The 25,169-nt window shown below is 37.1% G+C and overlaps 1 protein-coding gene across 7 annotated transcripts in view; it reads right to left on the bottom strand.

The window, feature by feature from the left end:
- The window catches only part of STAG2 (STAG2 cohesin complex component), a 76,235-nt gene that overhangs the window by 39,231 nt on the left and 11,835 nt on the right, over positions 1 to 25,169 (bottom strand). For 5 of the 7 annotated variants that reach the window (XM_069015344.1, XM_069015342.1, XM_069015339.1 and 2 more), the window contains exon 2: positions 300 to 444. The exons of 1 other annotated variant lie outside the window; for it this stretch is intronic. In XM_069015344.1, coding sequence (XP_068871445.1) covers positions 300 to 343 — 44 coding nt within the window. In that variant the 5' untranslated portion in view covers positions 344 to 444. Of the gene's footprint in view, positions 1 to 299; positions 445 to 14,487; positions 14,555 to 25,169 lie in introns of those variants that run through there. One more of the 7 variants, XM_069015341.1, reaches the window with a different exon arrangement.

The raw sequence follows: 25,169 nt of genomic DNA, 5'->3' as shown, positions 1-25,169 counted from the left end.
ACTAAAGCACTTGGCATCACGTATTTTAAATATTAAGTGACCCACCCAGTTAAGGGCGAATATTTCAACTACTTGATTTAAAATCCGATTTTAAAGAATATTTTTAAAGCTTATTTAAGTTACTGCTGAATTAATACTCAAGAAAAAATTAAAGCAATGCTTTATCAACATCTCAATAGAAAAAAAATATAGAATACTATCCTTTATCATGTTTCCTTGTTTCCAAGAGAAAGCAAACGATAACACAAAAAAGAGACAGTACATTTACAAATGGAACTACAAATTCTTAAAGCACTTACTGAAGGAGAGTAAAATCAGTTGGTATTTCTGGAGCTGCTATCATTTCTTTATCATCTTCTGGAACACCACTGTGTTAGAAAGATATTCAAAAAGCAGTCTGAAGTGCAAGCTTACTTTTCTTTCTTCCTTTGTAGCAGACAACTTCTAGAATAAAAGAAATCAAAAAATACAGTGAAAATTATTCCACATATGGAAGGGTAAAAGAGTTGGAAACACAGAAAATGCAGATCACAGCATCCTGTTTCCAACCAAGCTTTTTCCTGTTTAAAGATCCTCCCATGATCCTACTACAAAGTGACTCCACAAATGGTAAAAGCATTGCAGCAAAATAAAAATACAGAAGCACTTAAAAAAACCCCAACCAAACAACAACAACAACAAAAAAAACCCAAAAACTAACAAAAACAACCACCAAAACAAAACACCACCACCCACTTTTTCTGAATAGGATGAGCAAACTGGAATGGTTTTCATTAACACCTTGCAAGTAGCAGAGCCCAGAATTGACACACTAGGGTAATTCTAGTTGACCAAACCACAAAGTTTGTTGAACTTGAAGCACAATATGTGTACATTTAAGGATATTATATATAGCAACTTTGTTATCTTCAATTTGCCAACTTCCGTGTAGTTTTCCATAAATATAAGCTCTTACAACAAGTTCTTATAACCAGCTGCTTCACAACTCCATGTCTTCCAGAGTTGATAAATCAGACTTACAACAGGTTTAACGTTTGAAGTATTTGTCAAGATTCTTAAGAGTATCAAGGAAAATAATACTATCCACATAGTATAAAGGAAAACATTGAAAACATGATTCTGTATTAGCAAGAAACCTAAAGATTGTGAAATACTTGTTTTAAACTTCATTGTAATACTGTTCATTATAATAAATTTTGGTTTTTCTCTTATTTTTCCTATTCTTAGGAGGGGAAAAAAAATCTCCCTGGATACTTCAAAAGCAAGTTTTAGCCATCCAGGCTGAAATATTCTATGTCACTCGGCTCCCCAGGCTAACTTCTACATGGTGAAATTAAGAAAGCATGATGTTAAGGTATTTTAAAGACAGAATACCAAGGAGGAAAACCTTCACTGTCAGTCTGGTGACTCTACAGCTTTCTGGAGTGATTAGGTATTTAAGGAAAAGATTTAATTTTGGCATGCTAAGCACATGTTGTTCAAAGTCTGGCAGCACTACTCCAGAAACTGCATTTCAATTGAGCGTGTGGCAGAGAGGCTGGACAGGTTTTCTCCTGCAAGTACTTATTCTGAATGCTAGGGGCCACTGTAGCTTCCAGGATTTAGAGAGATGAGAGAAACCATAAACCCTGAACTTATTAGGGTCTCTTTCTTCACATTTCACATAATTACATAAAAGCAGAGAACCAAAGTGGAAATAAGTAATAGCAAAGGCAAAGAGGTTCAAGATGATCAATCTCAAGGCAGTCTGCAACTACTAAAGCATGTTCCATCCAGAACACAGCAGAAGATAAAAAGCTTCAAGAAAACCGTGCTGCAGAATGGCAACACCCTCTGTCACTGCATTCCTCCCTTCTCCAAAGGCACCACGTGAGCACATGACCAATTCACACTCTCTGTAGCAACCCATGGTCCCAGGCACGGTAACGACCCTTGCCCAGCCATTCACCTTTGTAGGCTCTGCCAAATCAGTATCACCCAATTTCATTCCCCACTAAAATGGGCAAAATACAACTCAAGTATTTTTCCCCCAGATTCTCAAGTTAAACTGGTTCAACAGCAGATACCCACAGTCAAGGCACAGGAAACACAAGACTGCATAGCCACCAGCAGGGGAGAGAAGGGTAAAATTCCCTCCTTTGGTGGCAAGGTGCTATTATACCATACAGGCTGTCTGTGAAATGACATGCTCAGAAGCTAATATATCGAAAAGCTCTACGCTTTGGAATTTTTAAAATATATTTTGTATGTATCTATCCCTTAATATTTACTTTGATTCCAAACAGCAACTCAAACTTGGAAAAAAAACACTTCAGTGCCTTGGTCATCAGGCTGGCACCTGCTCAGCTGCACAGGGAGGAGGGAACAGAAAAAAAGAAGAACGAAGAAAGATATACATCCACACAAGTTCTTTTTGAGGCATACTTGTGATTCAGTCCCAGTGCAAAGCAGAGATGCAAACTTCAAAAACCACACTGCCCAGTTTCAAGTTCAACCTGTCTATCAATGTGTTGCTATTTGATTCGTTCTAGTTTACATTTTTCCATGTTGAGAGGCAAGACATCTACTGAAGTGGCAGTCGGGATCCTTACATGCAAACTGGCTCCTTTTATGAAACCCAAACCTACCATCCTACCAAATTTTGCAAAAGTTTCAACTAATTCTTTTAATCACATAAATACTTTAAAGAAAAAAAACCCAAAACTATGAAAAAGAATGGGCAAATTATTAGAGTACTTATTCTCTACATCAAACAAGCCAAATAAATTACTAATAAAACAAGCTGTCTGCCATTTACAACAACTTGAACTTTTTGTCAGAACTGCTTGTTCATCTTAGTACAGACCACAAAACGTGAGAAAAAACATGGCATTTGTCAGAATCACCTCCTAGAACAGAACAGACATACCATGCTAGATGCTAAAGTATTAAATTACTAAGATTCATATTTTTTGTTTTTCTTGAAGGTAGAATAAACTTAGCCCTCATGAGTGCAACCATATACTGGTATTCTGGAAAACAGAAGATAGAGATGAATACTTGGCAATGGTGTACAAAGGAAGAGTGTAAGGGATCTCAGGCATCAAGCTTAAGTTCCAGCAATGACCAAAAAACCCCTTGCACTTGTCCTAGTAGAGAATAATTTTACAAGATTTACATACACCCAGAGTGAGAGGGTCTTTTGATGCTCAGCCAGCAGGGTCAACCCAGTACAGCAAGCCCTCTCTAGCAGTGGCCAAGCAAAGCTGCCCAAGGAAGAACACTATTTTCTTTATAGCAAAGTTTCCCTGAATATCTTCCTGGCATCCAGAAGTAGTCCATGGATTTTGCTGGCCAGAGAGGTTGTCCCTATACTTCACAACACCTTATTTTTTCCCCTTAGTATTTCCAAATAGTTTTTGAACTCAATACTCAGTGGAGGGTCTTCCACCCAAGAACAGTCAAATTCCATACTACCAAAAGGCATATTCTTTGCCTTGAATTTATCACTTTCCAACTTCACGTCATGTTCTCTTGTTTTGGTATAGGAAAAGAGTGACACTGGTCATTCCCCAAGATCCTTCATCTTATTAAACACCTTCTGGAAATTCAAGACTACTGCCAGCCATGTCTTCTTCATGCACACACTGGATGACTCATTCAAAGCACGTGGTTCAAGAAGTCACTAAGAAAGAAAGGATGCTTATATGGATGATTTTCCTACTAAAACTTTTCAAATATATCAAGTTCATGTATCACAGTGAAGTCTGAAAAGAAAGAAGTGAAATTCTTGCAGACGTCATTCCAAACAGTGAAGGTCTACATTATCTATTAAATGTGTTCTAATAAGCAGATTATTTTAAGAAGTTAACTCTAAGACATTAGCTCTAAACTAAATTGTCATAAAAATCAGCTCTTGAGTTTCTTTTTTGGCATGTTCATAGAATTCCAACTTCAATTTTCCAAAGCAGATACTGAACTCTTCCAAGCCTGTGAAAACTTTTAAAGGCATTAACTTTGTGAAATCATAATTAAATTATTAACTATAAAAAGAAAATGTATCCTGCTGAAGGATCACAAGGTGGAGCTCTAGCCTAAAGCTAACTGAAGAAACTCCAAAAGACAGGTCATCCAGAGGTTGACCTAGTTATTTCTCTGCAATAAACTTTATAACAGATTGCTAAAACTGCAATAATACTGTAGCACATTTCTTTTAGATTTGTATTTAGATTGTTAAGACACCAGAGGATTTCTTCATCTTTTCTGAAATAAAGGCACATACATGTTTAATTCCAATGACTCTTCCAATGACAGAAATGCATACAGCTGCTGTAGTATGACTAGTCTCAGTATTTAGCTTTCAAAACAAGCAGAAGAATTTCAAAATACGTTATAATAGCAGAAATAATGTATCCCTTTGTTGTACTTTGCTATTTTAAACTTTGCTAACAAAACATTAATGAACTAAAAAACCTACTGGAACAACAGGAGCAGTTCAGGAACAGTAATCACACATAATGCTTCCAACTATAAATGTAGGAGGGGTTTCTACTCAAAAGAATTTGACTGTTAAAAGCAAGAGGCAAGCACAAAACACTATCAAGACTCCAAATGCATCTTCATTGAAAAACAGATTTAAATCTTAAAGGCTATTTATTCTCTATTACATGAAAATTAATTTAGGGATAGTTGTGATTAAGTCAAATACACTGGCCAAATGCTGACTCTGCCAAAAGCTGACAGAATTCACCAGCACAATTCACACAGTAACACATATGCTGCGATCAGCAGTTGCTGAGGGCTACCTGTCCTCCCACAATTCCTATTACACACACAGATAATTAATGCAACTCAGTGAGTAGCCTTTGCTCTAAGAATATACCTAATTATATATGTATATATATACACACACAAAATACAAAGAATCACAAAAACAATCCCCGACATCTGTGTTTTGTACACTTGTGTAAGTGCAGTAAGTCCAGTGTTATTGACCAAGCTAACAGCAAGGTTCCAGGCAGATGGGTTATGGTTGGGGGGCCTTCCCTACACAGGCTGTTTATTTTGGTTACTGTTGGATGTTTGGCATCTATTATCTGGAAGGTTTATAATGCAAATCAGTAAAACGGTTATAATTTTTTTGGGAAGGCAGAGATGCAAAGTTAAAAAAACAGCTACATGACCAGGACAAAGATTTGGGTAATGCAGGATTGGCTGTTCAGAGATGCATTGATTTTTTTCCCTGTAATTCAACTAATCACCTGTAAAATCAAGGACCTCACTTAATTCAGAAAATTAGAACTTCTCAAACTGTGATTCCTGAAGAATATGGCTAAAGTTCATCTTTGAATTATTTACCTATCCATGAATGAAAGATGTTGATGCTTCAGGACCAATTATGCAGCAGCAACAGTTAAAATGCTAGTCAGATAAAATTTAAATAAAGGATCAGAAATATGTCCAGTATTTTCCCTTAACTATTTTAGAAGAGAAAGCCATTATCAGCTACATGATACCTCTCACCTCTTTTTCTGATAAACTAGAATATGCCTAACCTTTTGTTTTCTAAAATAAGGTTTGGTTATTCAGGGGAAAAAAACCCAGACAAATCTGCTTCTTCATACTCCTTTTGCTTTTATCTCTGTAAGTGGACTTTTAAGCAAGATTTTCAGCAAGTGCATGACATTCCCTACAGACCACGAAGAGTGTGTTATTTCTACTAATAGTATACAGCCTCATATTTCAGCTGCCAACAAGCTTTAAAGTAACTCTGCAATTTGAGTAAAATACAGAAAACATACTTTAAGTATAATTCTGTAATGTAACTGTCCTTTAATACCAGTTATAACCGTACCAGCAGTTTTGATCGTATTACGATAATGTAATCAAGACTAAAGAAAACAATAATGCAATTAATACCTTTATCTTTGTGGTTATTTTTGTGCTGTTTGCTTAACAAATGAGACTTGTAATTCCTTTACAGAAAGACCTGAACTAGACACCTTCCATCTACATTCTTCCTTGCTTAGCAAGAGAGACATGGTCAATATACACAGGACCAGTCCACGGTGCCAAAACCACTGAGTAGCTAACATGCCAACAAAACCTAAATGACCAAATTCATACAGCTCTTTTCAGTCTCTTAACATTTTTTTCCCTAAACTTCCAGCTGCTACACCCCCTCCACACCACTTAGGACCACACATCTCTCCATCTTTCAAAAAATAAAAAAAAGCCATGTTATGACAATTGTTGATTTTATGCCATCACTACCTTTTTTTTCCCCCGGCCTGCTCTTTATTCATTTTTTATAACATTTGCTCTTCAGTTCATACAATAAGTCTGCTGAGTAAGTGGGAAAGAGCCATCTCAGAACATGCTTTTCCAACACCGTGGGCTGTTACTGAAAACAGTAGGTTTTCCTTCCCTCTCTCCAAACACACAGGAAAGTTTCTGCTCCTTCTGGCACTTAGGCAAACCAGCAGCAAGCAACCATTTCCTTCCTCCATGATTAGCCCTCCATTGGAGCAGCCAACTGAATCAACTCCTCCTGCAGCCACACAAGTTACTGGATGCAGCATGGGCAGCTGAACTATAACTTCACAACAAAGCCAATGAGGAGCTTTGCCAAGGTCAGAGCATCACCACCACCAAGCAGAGCTCTGCAGCAACACAGGACCTCATATACCAAAGTGGCGAACTGGAGGCCTTGCATGGTTCCTGCCAGGATTCCTACCCTTCTGTTGGGAGGAGCCACTGCCAAAATCCTGCAGTTCTGTGAGGCTAAGCAGGACTAAGACCCCAATCACCCACCTGCCGAGGGGGGAGCAGCCCTGCAGACAAGCACCTCGCCTGGGACACACACATCACCTGTGACAGCACCTTCTGTCTCTAAATTCATCAGGCACCTGCCCAGTCTCAGCTGTTTCCTCAAAGCATTCCCCCTACTCCTTTTCCTCATGCATTTCTTCCATTTTCATTACACAGCAGACAACACAAGTACCTACATAACCATTCACCTCTTACCACCCCTCAGCCAGAAGTCCAGCTGAGAGCAGCTGAGGACCCCCAGAACCTGAAGGAGCCAGCCAGGAAACAGCCAAGCACATGGAAACACAGGCCCTCAGAGGTAATGCACACACTGGTCAACACAAAGTAAAATTTGCTTTCACGGTTTAATGCTGTGAAAGCAAAATATTAAACAGGCTTTATTGATGGGGGAGAGGGAAGAATGAAAGAAAAAACAATTCAAATGGCATGTGAAAGATGTCAGGCTAAAACCTAAAGTGAAGGCTGAGACTTTACCCCAACCTTACAGACTTGAAAAGTGAATAATATACAAGGACCTTTGTACCACCCTAATGAGTCCGCCAATCTCAACTACAACACCAAATAATCCCCCTCTCATTGAAAGTACTTTTTGATTTTTGCAAGTTTCATTATGTGGAACAACTATTACAGAAGGAGAAGAGCTTGCTACAGTGCTTCAATCATAGGATTGCTCATTAAAGTACCATTAATAACATCAATATCTTGAATGAAGTAAGTTAAATACTATTTTGAAACCTAAGTACACTGTTACTGCTTGTGTCCTATGAGGTTATTGTAATGGCATCAAGTAATTCACACTGTCCAGTAAAATGTGGCTTTAAAACACTCAACACATGCATTACAATATCTGAAAGATTATTGAACTGTACAATAAATGCAACTATTATGCCTATTAAAGGGGGAAATACCTGTGTTACTCTCTAATGATCCTGCCCAACACTATTTCCAAGCTCTGCTAAAATGCACCTGAAATTCCCATATATCCTTAAAATGGTTTGGGTATGGATGACTTAAAAAAAACGCAAAGGTAAGATAACAAAAGTAGAAGTTACACCTCATTGTGTCTGTCACATCTTTCCTTGCCAAAGAAGAGATTGCTTCCAGATGTTGTAGTCTGACTGCATGGAAAATGAGGCTCTTAGGAAGAATAAAAGCCAAGTCAGATAACAACCAAGACTTAAAAAAAATAAATAAATGGGGAAAAAAGCCACATATGCCTACTTAAGTCAAAAAAGGAGTACTGGTTCATTTATGATACAAGGCAAGCACACCCTCCAGCTGCTTAAATGCCATAAATTTCCAAACTAAACTACAAAATAGAACAATATGCCCCTTCACATACTGAGTTTTCAAAATGTACTTTGCGCATCCCCTCAAAATCTTTGCTCTTGTAAAAGCTAGGGATGAAGACATGCACAGTCCACAGCAAGCAGGTAACCTGCTCCACAGCAAATCCTCGAGCAGAATTAGCATTATTCAAATGTACAGCCAACAGCAATGAATTACTTCAGTACACAGGGTGGAGGCAGGGTTTTCCAACTGACAAGGTATCCCCCATCTAGCAAATTCTATTTTTCGTTCTGCCACTGATCAATGTGAAACTGCAAGTTGCCTCACTTTAGTGGAGCCTCACTGCTTCCGCTCCTACCATACAGATTTTCCCCTTAGAAAAGTCCAGGTCACTAGAGCTTTACGCCCAAAACTTCAGGCATTTTTAAGAACAACTGCATTTGATTACAAATTCTGGAGGAGGGATTATACAAGTGCCTACTGCAATAGCTTCAGCTGCTATTCTAAGATACAGTCAGTATTAGACAGCTGAAATAAGGGAAAACCCTATAAAACAAAACTACTGAAGAGTGGAAAGTAAAATCTCTCAAGCACATCTCCCAGTCAGCTTGTATCAGCCCAGGTCATAGAGCACTTGGAATAGTCCTTTGCAGAGCCCACTGTACTCCCCTGCATGGTGATCCCAAGCCTTCCAAGATCAGAAGGCAAAAAGAGACCTACTCTGTTCTATGTTTTGTCAGCTGCGATTCACCAGTTTATTAGCTGAAGCTTCACACTATATAAAAATGTTTGAACAGGCTCCAGACAATACTAAAAGAGACCAAATTCACCACAGAAATAAACAGAAAAGAATATCGGCACATGTCAAATGGTGTTAAGTCTTACCCAGACCTTTAAAATAATTTAAAAACAAGCAAAAAAAAAACCAACCCACCCCACAAAAATGGGGCGAGGATACTTCATTCAGTATCATCCTGCTGTCTTCTGCCGAACCAGCCTAGCTCTTTTTCTGCCAGGCCTGGGCTACAGCAAGGGCATCACTGCCCGAGATTCCCTTGGGCCACCTGCAGGGCTGCGGCTGCTCTGCACCCAGCGCTGGGCACTCTCCCCCCCGCCCGCTCCATCACCGCTGCACCCACAGTCTCACAGCAGCACTGGAAAACTCATTGAAAGTGAGGCTCCAAAGACTGCCATTACCTGCCATTCGTGTAAACAAGCAAGGGCAATCATCCATCCTTCCCTGGCCCAAATGAAAATCTATGTCATCAAAAAGGAAAAGGAGTATCTAAGAAAAAAAGAAATAAATATTGTGCCACATCCAAACCAAGCAGTATGACAGCTAAAACCTAAGCCTTTCCTAAGTGGATTATGGCTCTTTCAACCATCAATCTAAATAATCATCCTTACAAAATAAAATTGAAGCAAACTATTCAAGTATTCAAAAGTTGGCTTCACTTCTAAAACAGAAGAAATAAAGATAAAAACCTTGTTATCGTTCATTAAAAAGTTATCTCTGCAACTCTGCCAACCTCAGAACAGCTGTGCTCCATATATCCTCAGTCATAACTTAAACATTTTTAATACCCAACATTTTGTTCCTGTTCTCCCTCATAACATTTGGGCTAAAAGCCCAATTGGTTTGTTCGGAGATTTGCAGTACTGAATACTAATTTTATATGAAACAGCAGTTGTGATGTGCATGGCTTTCCCCCATACAATTTAGAGGACTGAATATATCCACGATGAAGAATCTTCATAACCCATTAATTTATTAATTACTGGATGAAAAAAAAAATACATATTATCATCACTAAGTCTAAACACGACTCTCTCCTTATTCTTTATTCATCCTAAAACAGAGTCCTCTTAAAATATTTCTGTGGGAGAGATGACTGGCACTAAAACCTCATATACTGAGACCTAGAGTTAACTACTGACATTCATTGAACATCCAGAGGAAAGCAGCCTGGCCACTTGCATATATTTTAAGAACACTGCAAAAATATTGGCATTATTTAAATCAATCAATTTTTTCAACTCTGTAATTGTTTGCTTTTGGCAGGTAAAAAATTAAGCCAACTGAGAGTGCTACAACAAACTAGGCCTGTTTTATGAAAGCTACCATGAAAGAGAGTATCAAACCCAGGGTTTTTAGAGACCAATCTCATTTTACCAAGTAAGCTGACAAATACTGAGGAAGTCTTGATGTGTATAAAATATTCTGAAGCAAAGGTTAGTGCAACTTGTCCTTTTGAAGTTATCTTCCTTTATAAGTGCCTCTATTAATGTGCAGGAGTATCCTTTACACTGGAGCATCCATTCTACACAGACCTAAAATACACAAGTACAGCTTGTTAAATCAACCAAAATTAAACCTTTGGTTTCTTCATTCAATCTAAAAAGAAAAAAAAAACAAACCATAAAGCTGTACCCCTTATACGTTGGCTCTTGAGTAAATTAATCATGTAAATAAAGCTAGTAGCTCTCTCCTTTCAAAAGACAGTTATACCCTACAGCTAAATTTATGTTATGTTGAAAATTTACTGATGACATTATGCAAGTATCATAATTTGTAGTAAATATTTTATTTGAGCAATGTTCAATACACTGAAAATATTAAAACTACAACTATCAGACTTACAAGCTCAGCAACACAGTGGAAGCTGTTGAGATAAGGTACTTACTTTCAGCCTTTTTCCTGTATTTTCTTTAAAAAAAAAAAAAAAAAGGAGCAGTAGTGCCAGATGTCTCTTAAACAAGCTACATGTGCTATGATTCCTCCCCCTTCCCCCACTCCAAGAGAGGCATTCTGGAACAGGGTGTACCCTATAGCACTGGTGAGCTGAATTCACAACTGCCCCCTGCTCTTCGAGGTGCATGAAACCCACAGCATTTTTCCAGCACCTGGAGGGACCAATCCCCTCACCTCCAGGACATGGAACAAGGCTTGCATGCTAAAATTGCTTTCTCTATTTTTCCTTCCAGCTGAGACAAAAATACCATCTTGGGCATAAGGAAAGAAATCCAGCTATTGTTTTTACCCCATGTCACACACTAAAAGAACATCCTTTTTTAGCCATCATAGTTTACTAGCTCCTTCACTACAAGGCATACCAAAAACCATTTCTGCCTGCTAGAAGTTAATTGCTAAGTATGTACGAAAGATAAAATAAGGTTACATTGCAATGTTGACTGAATTTACATCAGCTACAGCTTAACTCGTACAGCAGTTTAATACTCATGATTTTGTGTGGTAAATTCAGATACAGTTACTGCTGACCAACCCTTTTCTAGGACTCTTAAGAGGATGCTATTGGGGGAGAGCTTGCAACGGGAAACTTTACTAGATTGATAATTACCATTCTACTGGAGAAGGAAAAACAACCCAAACAACAATAAACCACCACCCAACCAAAAAAAAAACCCAAAAGAAACTATTTCATATGCTCTGGCGTACAGTCAGATCTATTAATGGTAACTCATCTGCAGTGACAATTAAAGCTAATATTCTGAACTTGCAAACAGAAGACTGAGGAGCTGACAAATCCCATCTTGCTGACTTTCGTGGCATGGGAAGTAACCTCTGACAGAGGGATGGAAAATTCAACTGCCACAGAGAAAGTCACCAGAGGACAACTAACAAATCTATAGTTGTCCAATAACTGCATGGAAAAATATTTTATTCACCATAGCTTCAGCTTTTAAATTATTATCTGAACTGTGTCATCTTCTTGTGGTTTTCAGTTCATGATGATATTTGCCTTATCAGTTTGCAATTACCTCTAATTATTAAAACAGTTGCCAGAATGCAAGGGGTGTACCTGTCACCATGTCTTCCCCAACAACTGCTGTGTTTTGCAATTATATGCATTCCTACTCCTACCATAGGTTTCTGTTTTGTACCAAATACCTGCCCCCCACCTCCCCACACTCAAATCAGAAACAGGTAACTCAGCAATAGAGAACACAACATACTGTTACATATAGAGTTTTTCAATCCTTCTTTAGTTTCTCTGACATTTCTCAGTAAATAAAAATTCCAAGTATTTTGAACAGTTGGACAGAAAAGGGATTATTTAAAATAGGCAATACCTCTTTCAGATTGCTTGGATCTTTCTACTCCATTTTATGTTGTGCACTGATGCAATGCTGAAAGAAGTCAATACATTTTCTCCAAACACATACCTAATTTTCTGAAATAGAATTTCAGTCTTGTTGAATCCCCCATGTAAGTTATTCAGTTCTCCTAGATACCTACTCAAGAGCAGTGTTTCTTTGACTTAATTCGTTATCTGCCAATTACATAATTATTTATTACTCCTGTGTTGAACTCAGCAGACTCTGCTCTTACTCATCTAACCGATTTTGTTCTCCAATTACTTTTACCAGAAATCTGTGATCACCACTCAAGATTGTTACATCCAATCATAACACCTAATGGCAAATAAAAACTTTTTAATCAGGTAAGATTCTGCAAAATCATTTACTAAGTACTTACACCAAGTTCACAGCTCCTGAAACCATGACTTGCTCATAAAAAAAAATTTAATCACATGCAGTTTGTCATCACAGGGTTGGCTATACATTATGGGAAAAGGGAAGAGATTTAAAATTAGGTAACTGGATTAGGATTCATGGATGTTTAAATACCTCTATATAAAATATAACCTAGTATGCTTAAGTATCATCAAGTAGCAAATTTTTTCAAGTCATCATTTTAATGCCCCAGGCACCAATTTCAAAACAACACTGATGAACAATGAGCTTGTTCACATTATAGTAATCTCTTTACATTACTAATGCAAACTGCCAACTTTGTGTTCTTACTCAAAAAGTAAGAATTGCTCTGGCAATAAATCAGCAGTACAGAATTCTCATGCTGTTGTACCACTAATCAGGATTACAAGTATAATTTGCTTCAACTCAAATGCAATTCCTACACAGGCATGCCACTGAAAGTTAACATCACCTGACAAAATAGCTACACACAATGTTTAGTTACAATAACACAATGCTCCAACCAAAATATATTTACCATCTTCCCTTTAGTTTGCCCACATTAACTAAATGTAATCACTTTTAATGTTTCAGAGCAAGGTTTAATTGCTCACATAACATATATTAAAAAACTCTCATTGTTTTGGTCATGATCTATTTATTACACAAGTGTCAAAACATTGGTTATTAGTCAATCAACTGATCTGGAGAAGTAACTATACAAATTTTACTGAAACACACTTCGCAGGTATATCTGGGAAGACAAATGTCAATAATCAAAAGTTATGTCTTTCCAAGATTTTTCTTCTTCTCCCTATTTCACCATCATTGACTGTTGCTTTCACATGGACATCACACTAAGAAGAGTTTACGTATTAAAATCACATTCTTTTAGGAGTAAGTCTCCTATCCCCCAAAATACGCATGCCAGGGGCCATTGATACATATACTGGATCCTCTGTGATTCCATAAACTTGAAAGTCAAGACTAATATTCCATTCAGAGAACACTTTCTTGGCACCTGACTGCCTTGGTCTTTAAACAATATAAAACAATTTTCAGCACAAGTTAAGGAGAGGTAATAATATTCAATCTAATCATTAGACATTTTTATCCGAGTGTAAATCAGGTCTGGTGATTGTTCAGCTTGACCTCCACTTACTATAATCTTGCCCTAGGGTATGAAAATCCTAGATCATTAAATGCAACAAATTTAGGCTTGCAAGCAGCCTAAAATGAACCTACAATCAGAGCCACAGTTTTCAACTGCTGTTAAATGTTGGAGATGATAATGATAATAGATAACACGATGTCAAATTGGGCTTTCCCTTGGCAGATTTTGGGTTTGGGATTTTTTTTCTGGATTTTTTTTTTAAGAAACACAACTACTATCTCTATCCTTAGTATATGATTTTTTTATTTCAGGGTGTTTTTGAGGTTAAGGGAAAGTAACTATCCTTTAAATTCAGAGATCAAGAGAAAAACAATGTACTGTTTTTTAAAATTTAGATAGATAGATTTCAGTTGGAAGTTTTTGAAGTCTTTCTGAGAAAAGATGGGTTAAGATAAAGCTGCCCACTTCTTTCAGTTATGAGAAACATTTTTAAATGCCAGCTTTCCTACAATTCTCTAGACAGTCAACAGACATTTTAGGAACTGCTACCAATTCATTACTGTGAAACAGATGCCTGCCAAAAAATTAATTACAGAACATAAATTTTATTACTATGTGAATTAACTTAAGACTTCATATGCTAAGTGCAAAAACTATCCTAAAACTGCAGACCCTGGTATAACACACAGCACACTAAGAAAACAAGGCAGAAGGAAAAAAAAAAAAAACAGAAAGGTATGTAAGCATTTCTTGCAGCTGATCATAGCAAGACAGACCTGCTAGGCCACAAAGTAGTAAAATTCCTCTTGTGCAAGTCTTAGCTGCAGGGAAGGAACAAAGGTAAGAGCTGCATCCCAGCAGAGAGGGAGCCAGACAGCAGCACCAAACCTTTAAAAAGGTCTGAGAAGATGGATGATGGCCCTGAACAAGCAGTAATTAGCTCCTCCTGAACTTAACTTATTTGGTAAGGAAAGGTCTAAGGACACAGCTGGAGCAGTTGAAAGACTAAAGCATGAGAATGGCAAAGTCACAGCTGTTCAACAGCTAAAGAAAATCACAGCACACAAACACCATCTGAGAAATGAAAAAAAGCTTTCACAAGACCCAGAGATATCACTCAATTTACAGAACTCTACATAGGTCTCCAAGGCAATTAACTCCAATTAACATCCACATATATTAATAAAAATAAGCACAGCAAGTGCTAAAATCTAGATATCAAATATTAGTGAATTACTGAATTTACATGCAGTAAACATACCACCAGTGAGAAGCTCTAAATAAGACTCACCCTAGTAGTGATACATAAAAATAGTACTCCATCAAAATTGTTGTTCACACAGCTTTCTCACAAACAAATGCATAAAACTCTTAACACCTAGGACATAATTAAGGAAATAATTCTGGCACTTTATGACTACAAGAAAATCCAGTCCACAAAGGATACCTTACCCTTTTAGGCCTACCATATTGTCCTCAGGTTTCTCTGTACCATATACAAATATACATCTTTTCCTTCTAAGCAAAATAACTGTATGATGATTACAGACTACCAAGATACATTCTGCAGCAAGGAAGGTTTAATCATTCTTTACATTGCAGTATTTCTGTATTTAATTCTGTATTACAGCCCAACCTGAATATACACATTTTAGAATGGCAATCACAGTCCCCTCAAGCCCCCTAAAAGAACATTTAACGGAGAAGATTAAAGTTGTTTCAATTGATATATTAAGCACTACATAGTATAAATTGAGAATTTTAACAACATCCACAACCTGACTTCCCCAAGAATCAATACCCTTAATTTAAATAGAAGGAAAAACATCACTTTGCAGAGAAAAAGACAATTGTCCAACAGTATTTCCAGAAGCACATACCAAAATATTTTCACATCCTCCAATAACTCTGAAGAAAACGAAGCGCTCATCAAGCCATTCACTTTACATCATCAAACACTTCATTTTACATAAGGCACAACTTTGGAGCAACACATGCAGCAATTTACAGCTCGAGAAATCTCCAAGTATTTGCTGGACTGCAGTATTTACAACCCTCAAGCACTAGCATAAAATTATGCTATTAAATGTTTCCCCTTTACCAAAACAATGTTCTTGTTCACAATGGCAGCTAATATTTGCATGGGAGAGAAGACAAAGAAGTGCCCTGGCTGCCTATTTAAACCACATCTCTCACCAATTAACACATCAGGGTTCATGCACTATGACAATTCCCTATCGTGAAACTGAAAGATCAAATAGAAGTTTTAATACTTACCATTCCCAAAATCTACATTAAAATAACACACGAAATAAATCTTATTTATTTTTTACTAATAAATTACATGGTTTAAAACACATGCATCTCCTGCACAGTAGTGTAATGTAAACTAAGTATGACCATATGCGTGTGTGCTGGAACAAACAAAACCAAACAAAAAATATTTAAATTGTCCAGGTCGAAATACCATTTGATGTTTTCTGTATCACACAGTCTCTAACATGCAATGACACACTACTTGTCAGCAGTTCTCATCTAGACAATATGATGGCAAAACCTAAACTTTTTTTTGCTTGTTTTCTGGAGCACACAAGGCTAATGGGGGGGGGGGAGCGGGAGGGGTGGAGAAACAATATAAAGCATCTACAAACTGACTGATGACTAGAAAAAAGACAGAATGTTTATCTTCCTCAGGAAAATGAAGAAAATGCATTTTGTATAGAAATTCATTTCGTAAAACTCTATCAACATGTCTATCAGCAAGACCAAGAAGTAGACAGAACTCATACTGGAACAATGAATACAGGAACAACATCACATGGAAGAAGTCCACAAAATCTAAGCAGACTGGAGAGAGATCTTTAATGATGAGGGAAAAAAAAAAAAAATCAGAGATGAGAAGGGAAACACTATGTAGTGACCGTGTTTAAATATTCAGCCCTAATGGCTGATAATCATATTCTGTAAGCAGCAGGATCAGAGGTGTGATGTTGCAAATGCAATAAATCCCCAAGGAAACAAAATGTCTTCAAGATGTTCTCTTGAAACTGCTTGTGGTTGATTGAAGCAGCATCAGTAACACCAATGCACACACAGGTAGCAATCCCTCCCCACTGCCAGGGAGAGCACAAAAAGTAAACGACCACATGACTTGGTTACCCTTATCAGTTCAAAGCCACAAATATATCAAGCCAGCACTACTGCAGTATTCTAGTCCCCTCAGTCACTTGAAAGGAGGGATACACACACATTTTGTCATGAGTGACAAGAACTTACTACAAAAAACCTTTGTTGAGCCACAATTGGCAAAACTGTTCTCTTTCACAGGAAACATTGATTATTTTTAATACAGACAAAATCACTCATTAAGAGTAGCATTTTAAGAAAAAATGATAAAATTATAATTTATTAATTTCCAGTCATCTGAAACAAACCTTTCACAAACTCTTATAAGTGACACCAGATATAGGTTATCTGTGTTCCAACTAAACAGTTTGAAACCAGAAATAAAAATGAACACAAAAAGTCCAAAGTAAACCTGGAATAAAAACTATTCATCTTCCTAATTTTCCCTCAGCCATTTTATAGTAGACAATCTTTTTACTATGGCTGCTTCAGTGCTGACTGTATTTTCACGTGGGGAGCAAGAAAAAAGACATTCTAACAGATGATATCTAGTTCTTCAAAACCTTGTTGAATGTTAGCATATAGACAGCACTCACACTTGCATCCCCATCTATCCATCCTTGTAGCACAGGCTCCTTTATGATCCTTTACTGATCAGAAGAAAATCAAGAACCAGGCATTTTCACAAAAATTTTAAGTCTCACTTTAACCTGTGACAACTGCTATGAACTCCTGGAAGGCTTCTGCAATTCCCAAACTAAAAATCATACAAACACATGGAGTATGGGCAGTCAAAGCACAAACCCAGGCAGTAACTCATCAGCTGATTCATCGGTGGTTCTAATGCCACAAGGAGAATAATGTTCAGTGAAATCCATTTGGAAAATGTGTATAAATTAAAAAACATTGTCCCCCATAAATATTTGCAAATAGGTAACCATCATTTAATTTTTTTTTAAAGGCAGCCTTTTAACTATATAAGCTTAGTCCTTAGAACAGGCTATTAACCTAAAAGTTACCCTTCAGACAAGGCAATCTTGCATTGCTCCCTGAAAAAGCCAGGAGATTGATAAAAGTGTTCTCATTCAATACTGTAAGACAAGAACAATTATTTTTTTAAACTTAAGCCACAAAATTGTGAAAAATACTGTGAAATCTTCTAGTGGCAACCTCTTGAATCTCACATGCTTTATCTAGTTATGTGAAAAAACATTAAGCACCCAACACATGCAATTCTTTTTCCTCCACAACTGGACACTAGTGCAGTAGAAATACTACTGACAAGAAATTAGAGATTTTTTTAGCAGGATGTTTTACAGCAGACTTTTAAGCAAGGTATATTGTACAAAGTTAAATAGGGTTGGCCAAAGCATAAGGAGCTGGATGACTATCCACTACAGTCCATCTACTGAGGTGTTTTTGGCTACTCCGAAGTTAAACAACTGAAATGTTATAGCTCACCTAAGTTTGAAGCTTCCATCACTAAAGCAAAGAGCAAGACCACCAAAGCTCACACCTTCCTTTTAAATTCTTCCTTTAGTTTTGCAAGAGCTACAGTGCCCGTCTGACTTAACCCAAACAAACCTCACTTCCCTTGAGAGCTCAGCAGCCCACCTGCTTGCCTGTTTATTTGTGGCCTTCAACAACCACTTTTCTAAACTTGTGTTTACACAGCCCAGTTTATGTAGCACACATTATTACATGCCCAAGTTTGATTAGAAACAGTATGCATTTAAAAAAAAATAAAAAAAGGAGAATTTTATGACCAGAAAATTTCTTAGAAACATTTATTCAAGGGTACGGTTGTGTACTTCTCACTGCAAAGCAATGAATAATTTCAATTAAAGCTGACTGATCTAATGTGGAAACCTTTCCTAAGATAGTGAAAAAGTGTTTGCATTTTATCCTCTCCATCAATACATACAAGAGCAAAATGAAATTTAAGTTCAAGGACTGCTTTATGAACTTGAATTTATGACTACGCAGATTGTGGGCCTTCACAATCTTAGAGATAGGCATATCTATAGAAACCTAAAATGTATTTTTAAAAAAAAAAATTTTAAAAAGCCTTTGTAATACTGCACAGGAAACTGCACATCTAGCTAAAGAACTGTGAGTGACAAAATCAGGGAAAATATTTTATTTCTCCCTTTCTGGCCTTTTGCCCTAACTGGTACTAGCCTACTTCCACAGCAATGATCAGGTCCCTAAAAACCCTGGGTGCCCCTTACACTTTCTCTGGTTTAGCACATTTTTTTGAAAGGTCCTGGGGGAGTTTCTTATGCCTTGTCAGTGGTAGTGGTTGATGTGAACCCATTAGCCTACATCTCCACTACTGACAACTCCCCCCTTCCTACGTGTTACTCCTAAGACCATTTACCTCACAAAATGAATTAGCAAACGTCAGTGCAAGAAATTTTTTTTAATGCAATTAAATAGGGCAGCACTACCATGTCTTGCAGAGAATTCCAGAGGACAGAGGAGTTAACAGTGTTAAATGACAGATGCTAATCATAAATCTAAATATCTGGGGGCAGGAATGAGACAGCAGGAAAAAAAAATGAAAATGGCATGGTTAAAGAATTACTTCAGAAAAGTAACTGCTACCAAATTATGATCAGAAGATTAATATTCTGCCATCACGAAATGGACAGTATTTACCTACCGTATAATTTAGTATTTATTAAGTAAAATTAGTACTACTGGCTTTTCTGCAGTATCTTTTGCCCTTATTTTAATTAACCTTTCAATGAAGAGGAGTTTAGATATCTAGTAATACTTCACAGTTATTAGGAAGTTCAACAATAATATAACTTAGGAACTTTATTTTGTACCCCATGAAGCAATACAAGTAGATAATGCACACAAACAGGTATGCCCACCTATAGTGTCAACATACACAGTCCACAAGCAACAACACTTAGGGGAACAATAACTCAGTCTGTTCCAAGCTACTGCATGGCATTTTCAGAACAAAAAACCATCTCATTCCAAAATTAAGCCACCAAAGACTCTAAACACAGACTAATTTACAAGACAGTCAAAAATTGCAGCACGATAATCACACCATCTTCCAGGTTTCTGCATGAACATCTGCCTTCTGTGCCAACAAGAGACAGACGCACACCCAGGAGTTCTTTGACAGTGATAACACAAGTGTTTATACTTGGACAAAGTAGTACCAGATCACACACTCACAGAACCTTGATGTCCCTTAGACTGAGGCCCACAACTACATTTCTGGTAGTTTTGCATTAACCAGATCTGTCCTGGACACAAGATATGCGATCCATCATTAAACCTGCTTGATTACAGGTTGATTTTACAAACAGGAAGAATAAGTCAGCATTCTCCTAACATGTAGGTGTGGCATTTTTGATTCATTGACCCTGAAGAGTGCTGCCAGGCCTTATGCACAAGAGATGGACACAAAATATGAATAGTTAATTATTTTGTAATTTAAAAAACAACCTGAAGCAATACTAGAAGCATTATTACAGACAATGGAAGCCCTTCCTTTACCTAGCACCAGCTGAATTTTGTGCTTCAGGGGAAAGGGAGGTTGTCAAGAATGCAGATGAAGAAGGGGAAAACAGGTACAGAACACACAGCTTCAAAAATCACCATTACTCTAAATACAAATTAAAATACAATAGCATTTTTAGAATAAAAAACTTAACTTATATAGCAGGACAAAGTATCTCCAAAAGTAAACATCTTATTTGTCCAGTAAAACCAGTAAAGACTATAACAAACCAAAATATCGTAGTACATACCCAACTACATTTTCCTTAAAGACAGTCCTTACTGCCACAAGTTTGCATTTTGTTCAATGCTGATTTATCATTACACTGTATCATTAAAATAGTCTAAACCAGTGTTTTCTTAACACTTTTGACAACTCTATTTCTCAGCAATTTATACGTCTCTTAATGTAAACAACCTATTTTCCTCTCCTTTTGAACTCACTCCATGTACATCCATAGGAAGACATTCCTTAGGCTCACTTTCTCAAGATTTGAGGATCTAGTAACAACACTGGTGAAATATATTTTTCAAGTAACTTTTTTTGCTTGTTGTTTATTACCACAGAAGATAAAAATTTCTGATTCACTACAAGATACTGTTTCAGAATGTGACAATTGCAATAATTAAGATTTTGTATGATGCCCAAAATAAGTGATTTTACAGCAATATACAGCTTACACTGTTCGATATCTAACTGATTAATTCAGCAATTTACAGGTTCCCCAAAACACATGAAGAATCCTCCTCCATTTCATTTGGAGTATAATATATTCCCAGATTAGTGGCTCCAGAGAACCACTTAAATAGAAGTAACACAGATATCCCATGTTTCTAAGACTCTTGACTGTGTTCTATGATACTGTGGTACACAAGTCCAATGTCTGACCTGCAAAACAAACCCTTCAGCTCTAAATGTCATTGTTAAATATTTTGAACAGAAACTACCAAATCTAAAAATTGAATATACATTTTAAACCATCATGCCCTCCAGCAGTTAAAAGGTTTTACACCACTATTATTGAATACTTATAATATAAAACACATTACACATTATACAAAATGCATTCTACAACTTAAGCACTTCCATGATTTCCGCTTACTTTCCTATTTCACAATCTTTGCTTTTTCTACACCTTCTCAAATTGTCATTTACCTGTAGAAAAGGAAGCTGTTCAACAGCACCACCTTGGCCAAATTCTAGTAATTTAAAATTTTATTCTGTTATTCCTTTCACTTATCAACTCAAAGGACATTTATACCAAATTTTCAAGAGATTACATTAATTATCCCCTTTTTTGCTAAATAATGAATTAAACTACAAACAAAAACCATAGTAGTTTGATAATACAATAAAACAGACGGGTTGCTACTGGAGAAAGAGCAGCCCCACCATTCCCTTCTTGCATATACTTCTGGCCATACTTACTAGTCAAGGGCACTTGTCATACTCATTGTTGAGCAACAGTCTATTAATTTCTTTTCATGTGAATTAGCTTTCCAACAGTTTAATAAGCTGAGCTGGCTTAACAAAAGAGTCCTGTGGCTGGTGCAAAACGGCTCCTTTGAAAATCAGTGAGACACTACGGCAGCCATGATCAACTCTCCAATTCCGTCAAAAGCAGACAGAGAAGTCTGTACTGTTTTGGTAGCTACAACTGCTTTAGAAGTTGCCATACACTGCTCCAAATCCAGCCCACCCTCTCTGGCTATGGCACTATGAGGAATATTTAGTACAACACCCAAGTGCCTGTACCAAGTGTTACCTAGCCAGCTATGAAACAGAAAAGCCTGGCCCACATGCTGTTTTTCCCACAGTAATGAAAATTCTTAACTCACTCTGGTTTGTGCTGTCTGAATAAATTCAATGTTCTGACAAGCCAACAGCTGATCACCTTTGCCTAAAGCCTACATAGAATGGCAGTGAAAGCAGCAGAGATGTGACAAGTAGAAAAATGTTAAATTCTTGCAGAAAAATTCAACAGAAAACCACTAGCTCACTTTACCAAGTACAACCTACAGTGGTCTCATCTAGGTTCTCTAATCCATTACTATTACAAAGTTACTTCAACCCATCAGACATGATTAGAATCTACCATTCCTCCATGCAAAGCCAGGACTAGCTTTATTCCAACACAGCACTCACCACTGAGTAGTTCAATACTCCAAGAGTATGTAATCAGAACTAGTCCTATTTCTAATTATTTTCTTAATTGATCTGTGTAGATTCTACAAATGCTGCTATTATGAATGAAAACTTTTTTTTTTTTTTAATTACATTAATGTAGGGAATTTCTCTTTGAATTCTCTGTTAAAAGTTTAAGACCAATAAGCCAAATCCACCACTTCATTTCCCTTAGCATTCTGTGAGCGTCTCCAAAAGGGAACCCAAAGCCACAGAAGAGTGTCCAGGCCAGTCCTGGTACAGAAAACAAGCTGGTTTAGCACACTACTGCACCTATACTAAGGACCCTGACCTCAATATTTCTTCCTATTAATCTATGCTGTTTCCATCATACAAGTCACTGTATAAACCTCTTTCATGTTTAACTCCCAAAGCAAAAGCTGGAATGACAAAATCTGAATACTTAAGCCAGAACTGAAGCCACACTTTAAAAGGATGCTTAACATAAAAACATATCCAATCCAAATTGTAAAACACACATTTATAACTTCATGCGAATTCCAGCTGTAAATTACATGAAGAAAGCAATTCTATTATCTCTTCAAAATAAAAAGAAGCTGTAGAAAATCTGGGTAATAGAAAGCAAAATAAATTATCTGTAAAACCTGCCACTCAAAAGGGACATTTTTATTAATTATAAATCTGTTTGAAATCCATACGCTGATTTTTTAGACACTGCTGCAGCAAAATACTTCATACAATACACTAGTCATTTAAAGCTGATCACCAGCATCAACAAAAATCAATATAATAGTGATTTTCAAAGTAAAATATGGGACCCTAATGAGAACATCCACAACTGCTTTAGTTTTGCTGCTGTGAGAACCTTACAGTAATTAAAACACTAACAGCTTAATGAATTTGTCATAGCAGTTCTATTTAATAAATATCAGTTAACTGAAAACGGGCATTTATAGTGTCAAAACACAAGTAGGGTAAACCTCAGTAACTTTTACAGGAATTTTCAACCTAACTACACATTTTAAGATGAATGACAGTTCTTAAGCAGCAAGCTCAGAATGAACATTATTCTCACAGCATTACTTGTTATGAATATGCTACGGCTCCCCAGACTGGAAAGAAATAAACCTCAATATTGCAGAAACAAAAATCAACACAGAAAAGCTTGAAATACCACACACAAAATAAACACAATGCGATTCCTTCCCACAGTCAGCATCCTAGAACACAGAGACCTCCTGAAGAGTAGCACTGCACTCCATTTGTAACTTTTTTCTACACCACATGAAACCAGAAGGGTACAGTGACGAAAAAGGGTATGTTAATGAGATGATAAAGATTATTCTTACTATTCTAGTTACAGCATTTTGTTCTTTTGACATCAAAAAAAAAGGGGTCATAACTGCCCATTACTGATTTATACTGACAGAAATTAGGCTCAAATGTTAAATAAAGATTAGTTAATATTTGCAGAAGAGTCTGAACATACAAAATGCTATGTAAGTAGCAAGTATTAAGTCTTCCCACACACTCATTCTGGCATGCTTCCAAGCAGGGAAGTCCCACAGAAACATTTCAACAGCAGTAAGGAGAAACAGAGAGCTCAGGCAATTGCAGCTATATTCACAACAGTCCTTCTAAGGAGCACCTGCAAAACGGGGAGAACGGATGCCCACTGCCTGCTACAAATTCCAACACCAAAAAAGAAACTCCTGTTCCAACACACAGCTTATATAAATGCATGCTGAACAACCCACATCTCTATAATCCTCTGTACAACCTAAAATGATATACAGAACTCCAAAGATCTTGTAAATACGACTTTCCTGTTGCCTAGTATTCCTGACCAGACTACAACTTCACAAAGCAAAGTCAGCCTACAGTGTAGCTGACAGTTTGATTTTCATATAGAATCTTATTTTCAATACATCACAGTTCTGCCTAGAGCAGACTAGTTTTCCCAGATTTAAAATCTGAAATAGCGAGGAATTAGGCAATGAATCACAATGTAATAGTTTCTGATCATTCAAGAGCAAAGTTCTTCCCAAACACCTACAGAAAATCAGCATCTTCTTAGCTAGGATCCCGTGTTGCAAAAAACACTCTGCAAGCTTACTTCCAAGAGTGAAAAAAAACCAAAATGGTCTGAATTGAGCCAAAAGTGAAGAGGAGAGGCACATGACACATTCAGGCATTTCACAGTATCTCTGAAGGACAATATTAATATTTTATGAGATTAAAATGGGTATGTCTGATTTAATTATCAGGTACTCTCAGATAAGAGAGATAAGAGAGATAAGACCCGTAGCCTCAGCGTGCCCCAAAAACCTCTCAAGCTAGGAGGGATGGGACATAGGATCATTGCATAGCATGGTCCATATTCTGTAAACAGGCCGAAGCCAGACCTCATGTATAGAACTGGCACTGCAGCTTCCAGAAACCACAGAAAACTCAAGAGTGCAAAGGCTCATAATAAGATCTAACCACAACAGGCTGGTAAGCATCCAGCTGAAGGAGGAGGTCTAGCAGGGTTTTTACAACAGCATCTGATTAACCATGCCAAAGCTGAAAGAAAAATCTTCTATAATTGTTCTTAAAATCTTCTCTTAACCCTTCCATCTTATTCCCAGTAACACCTGCACAACTTCTAACCAGAACATA

Source organism: Aphelocoma coerulescens, chromosome 4A (genome assembly GCF_041296385.1).
Source record: "Aphelocoma coerulescens isolate FSJ_1873_10779 chromosome 4A, UR_Acoe_1.0, whole genome shotgun sequence".
NCBI classification, from domain to species: Eukaryota; Metazoa; Chordata; class Aves; order Passeriformes; family Corvidae; genus Aphelocoma; species Aphelocoma coerulescens.
Note: the sequence above shows the minus strand (reverse complement) of the source record. Positions and strands in the feature narration are given on the sequence as shown.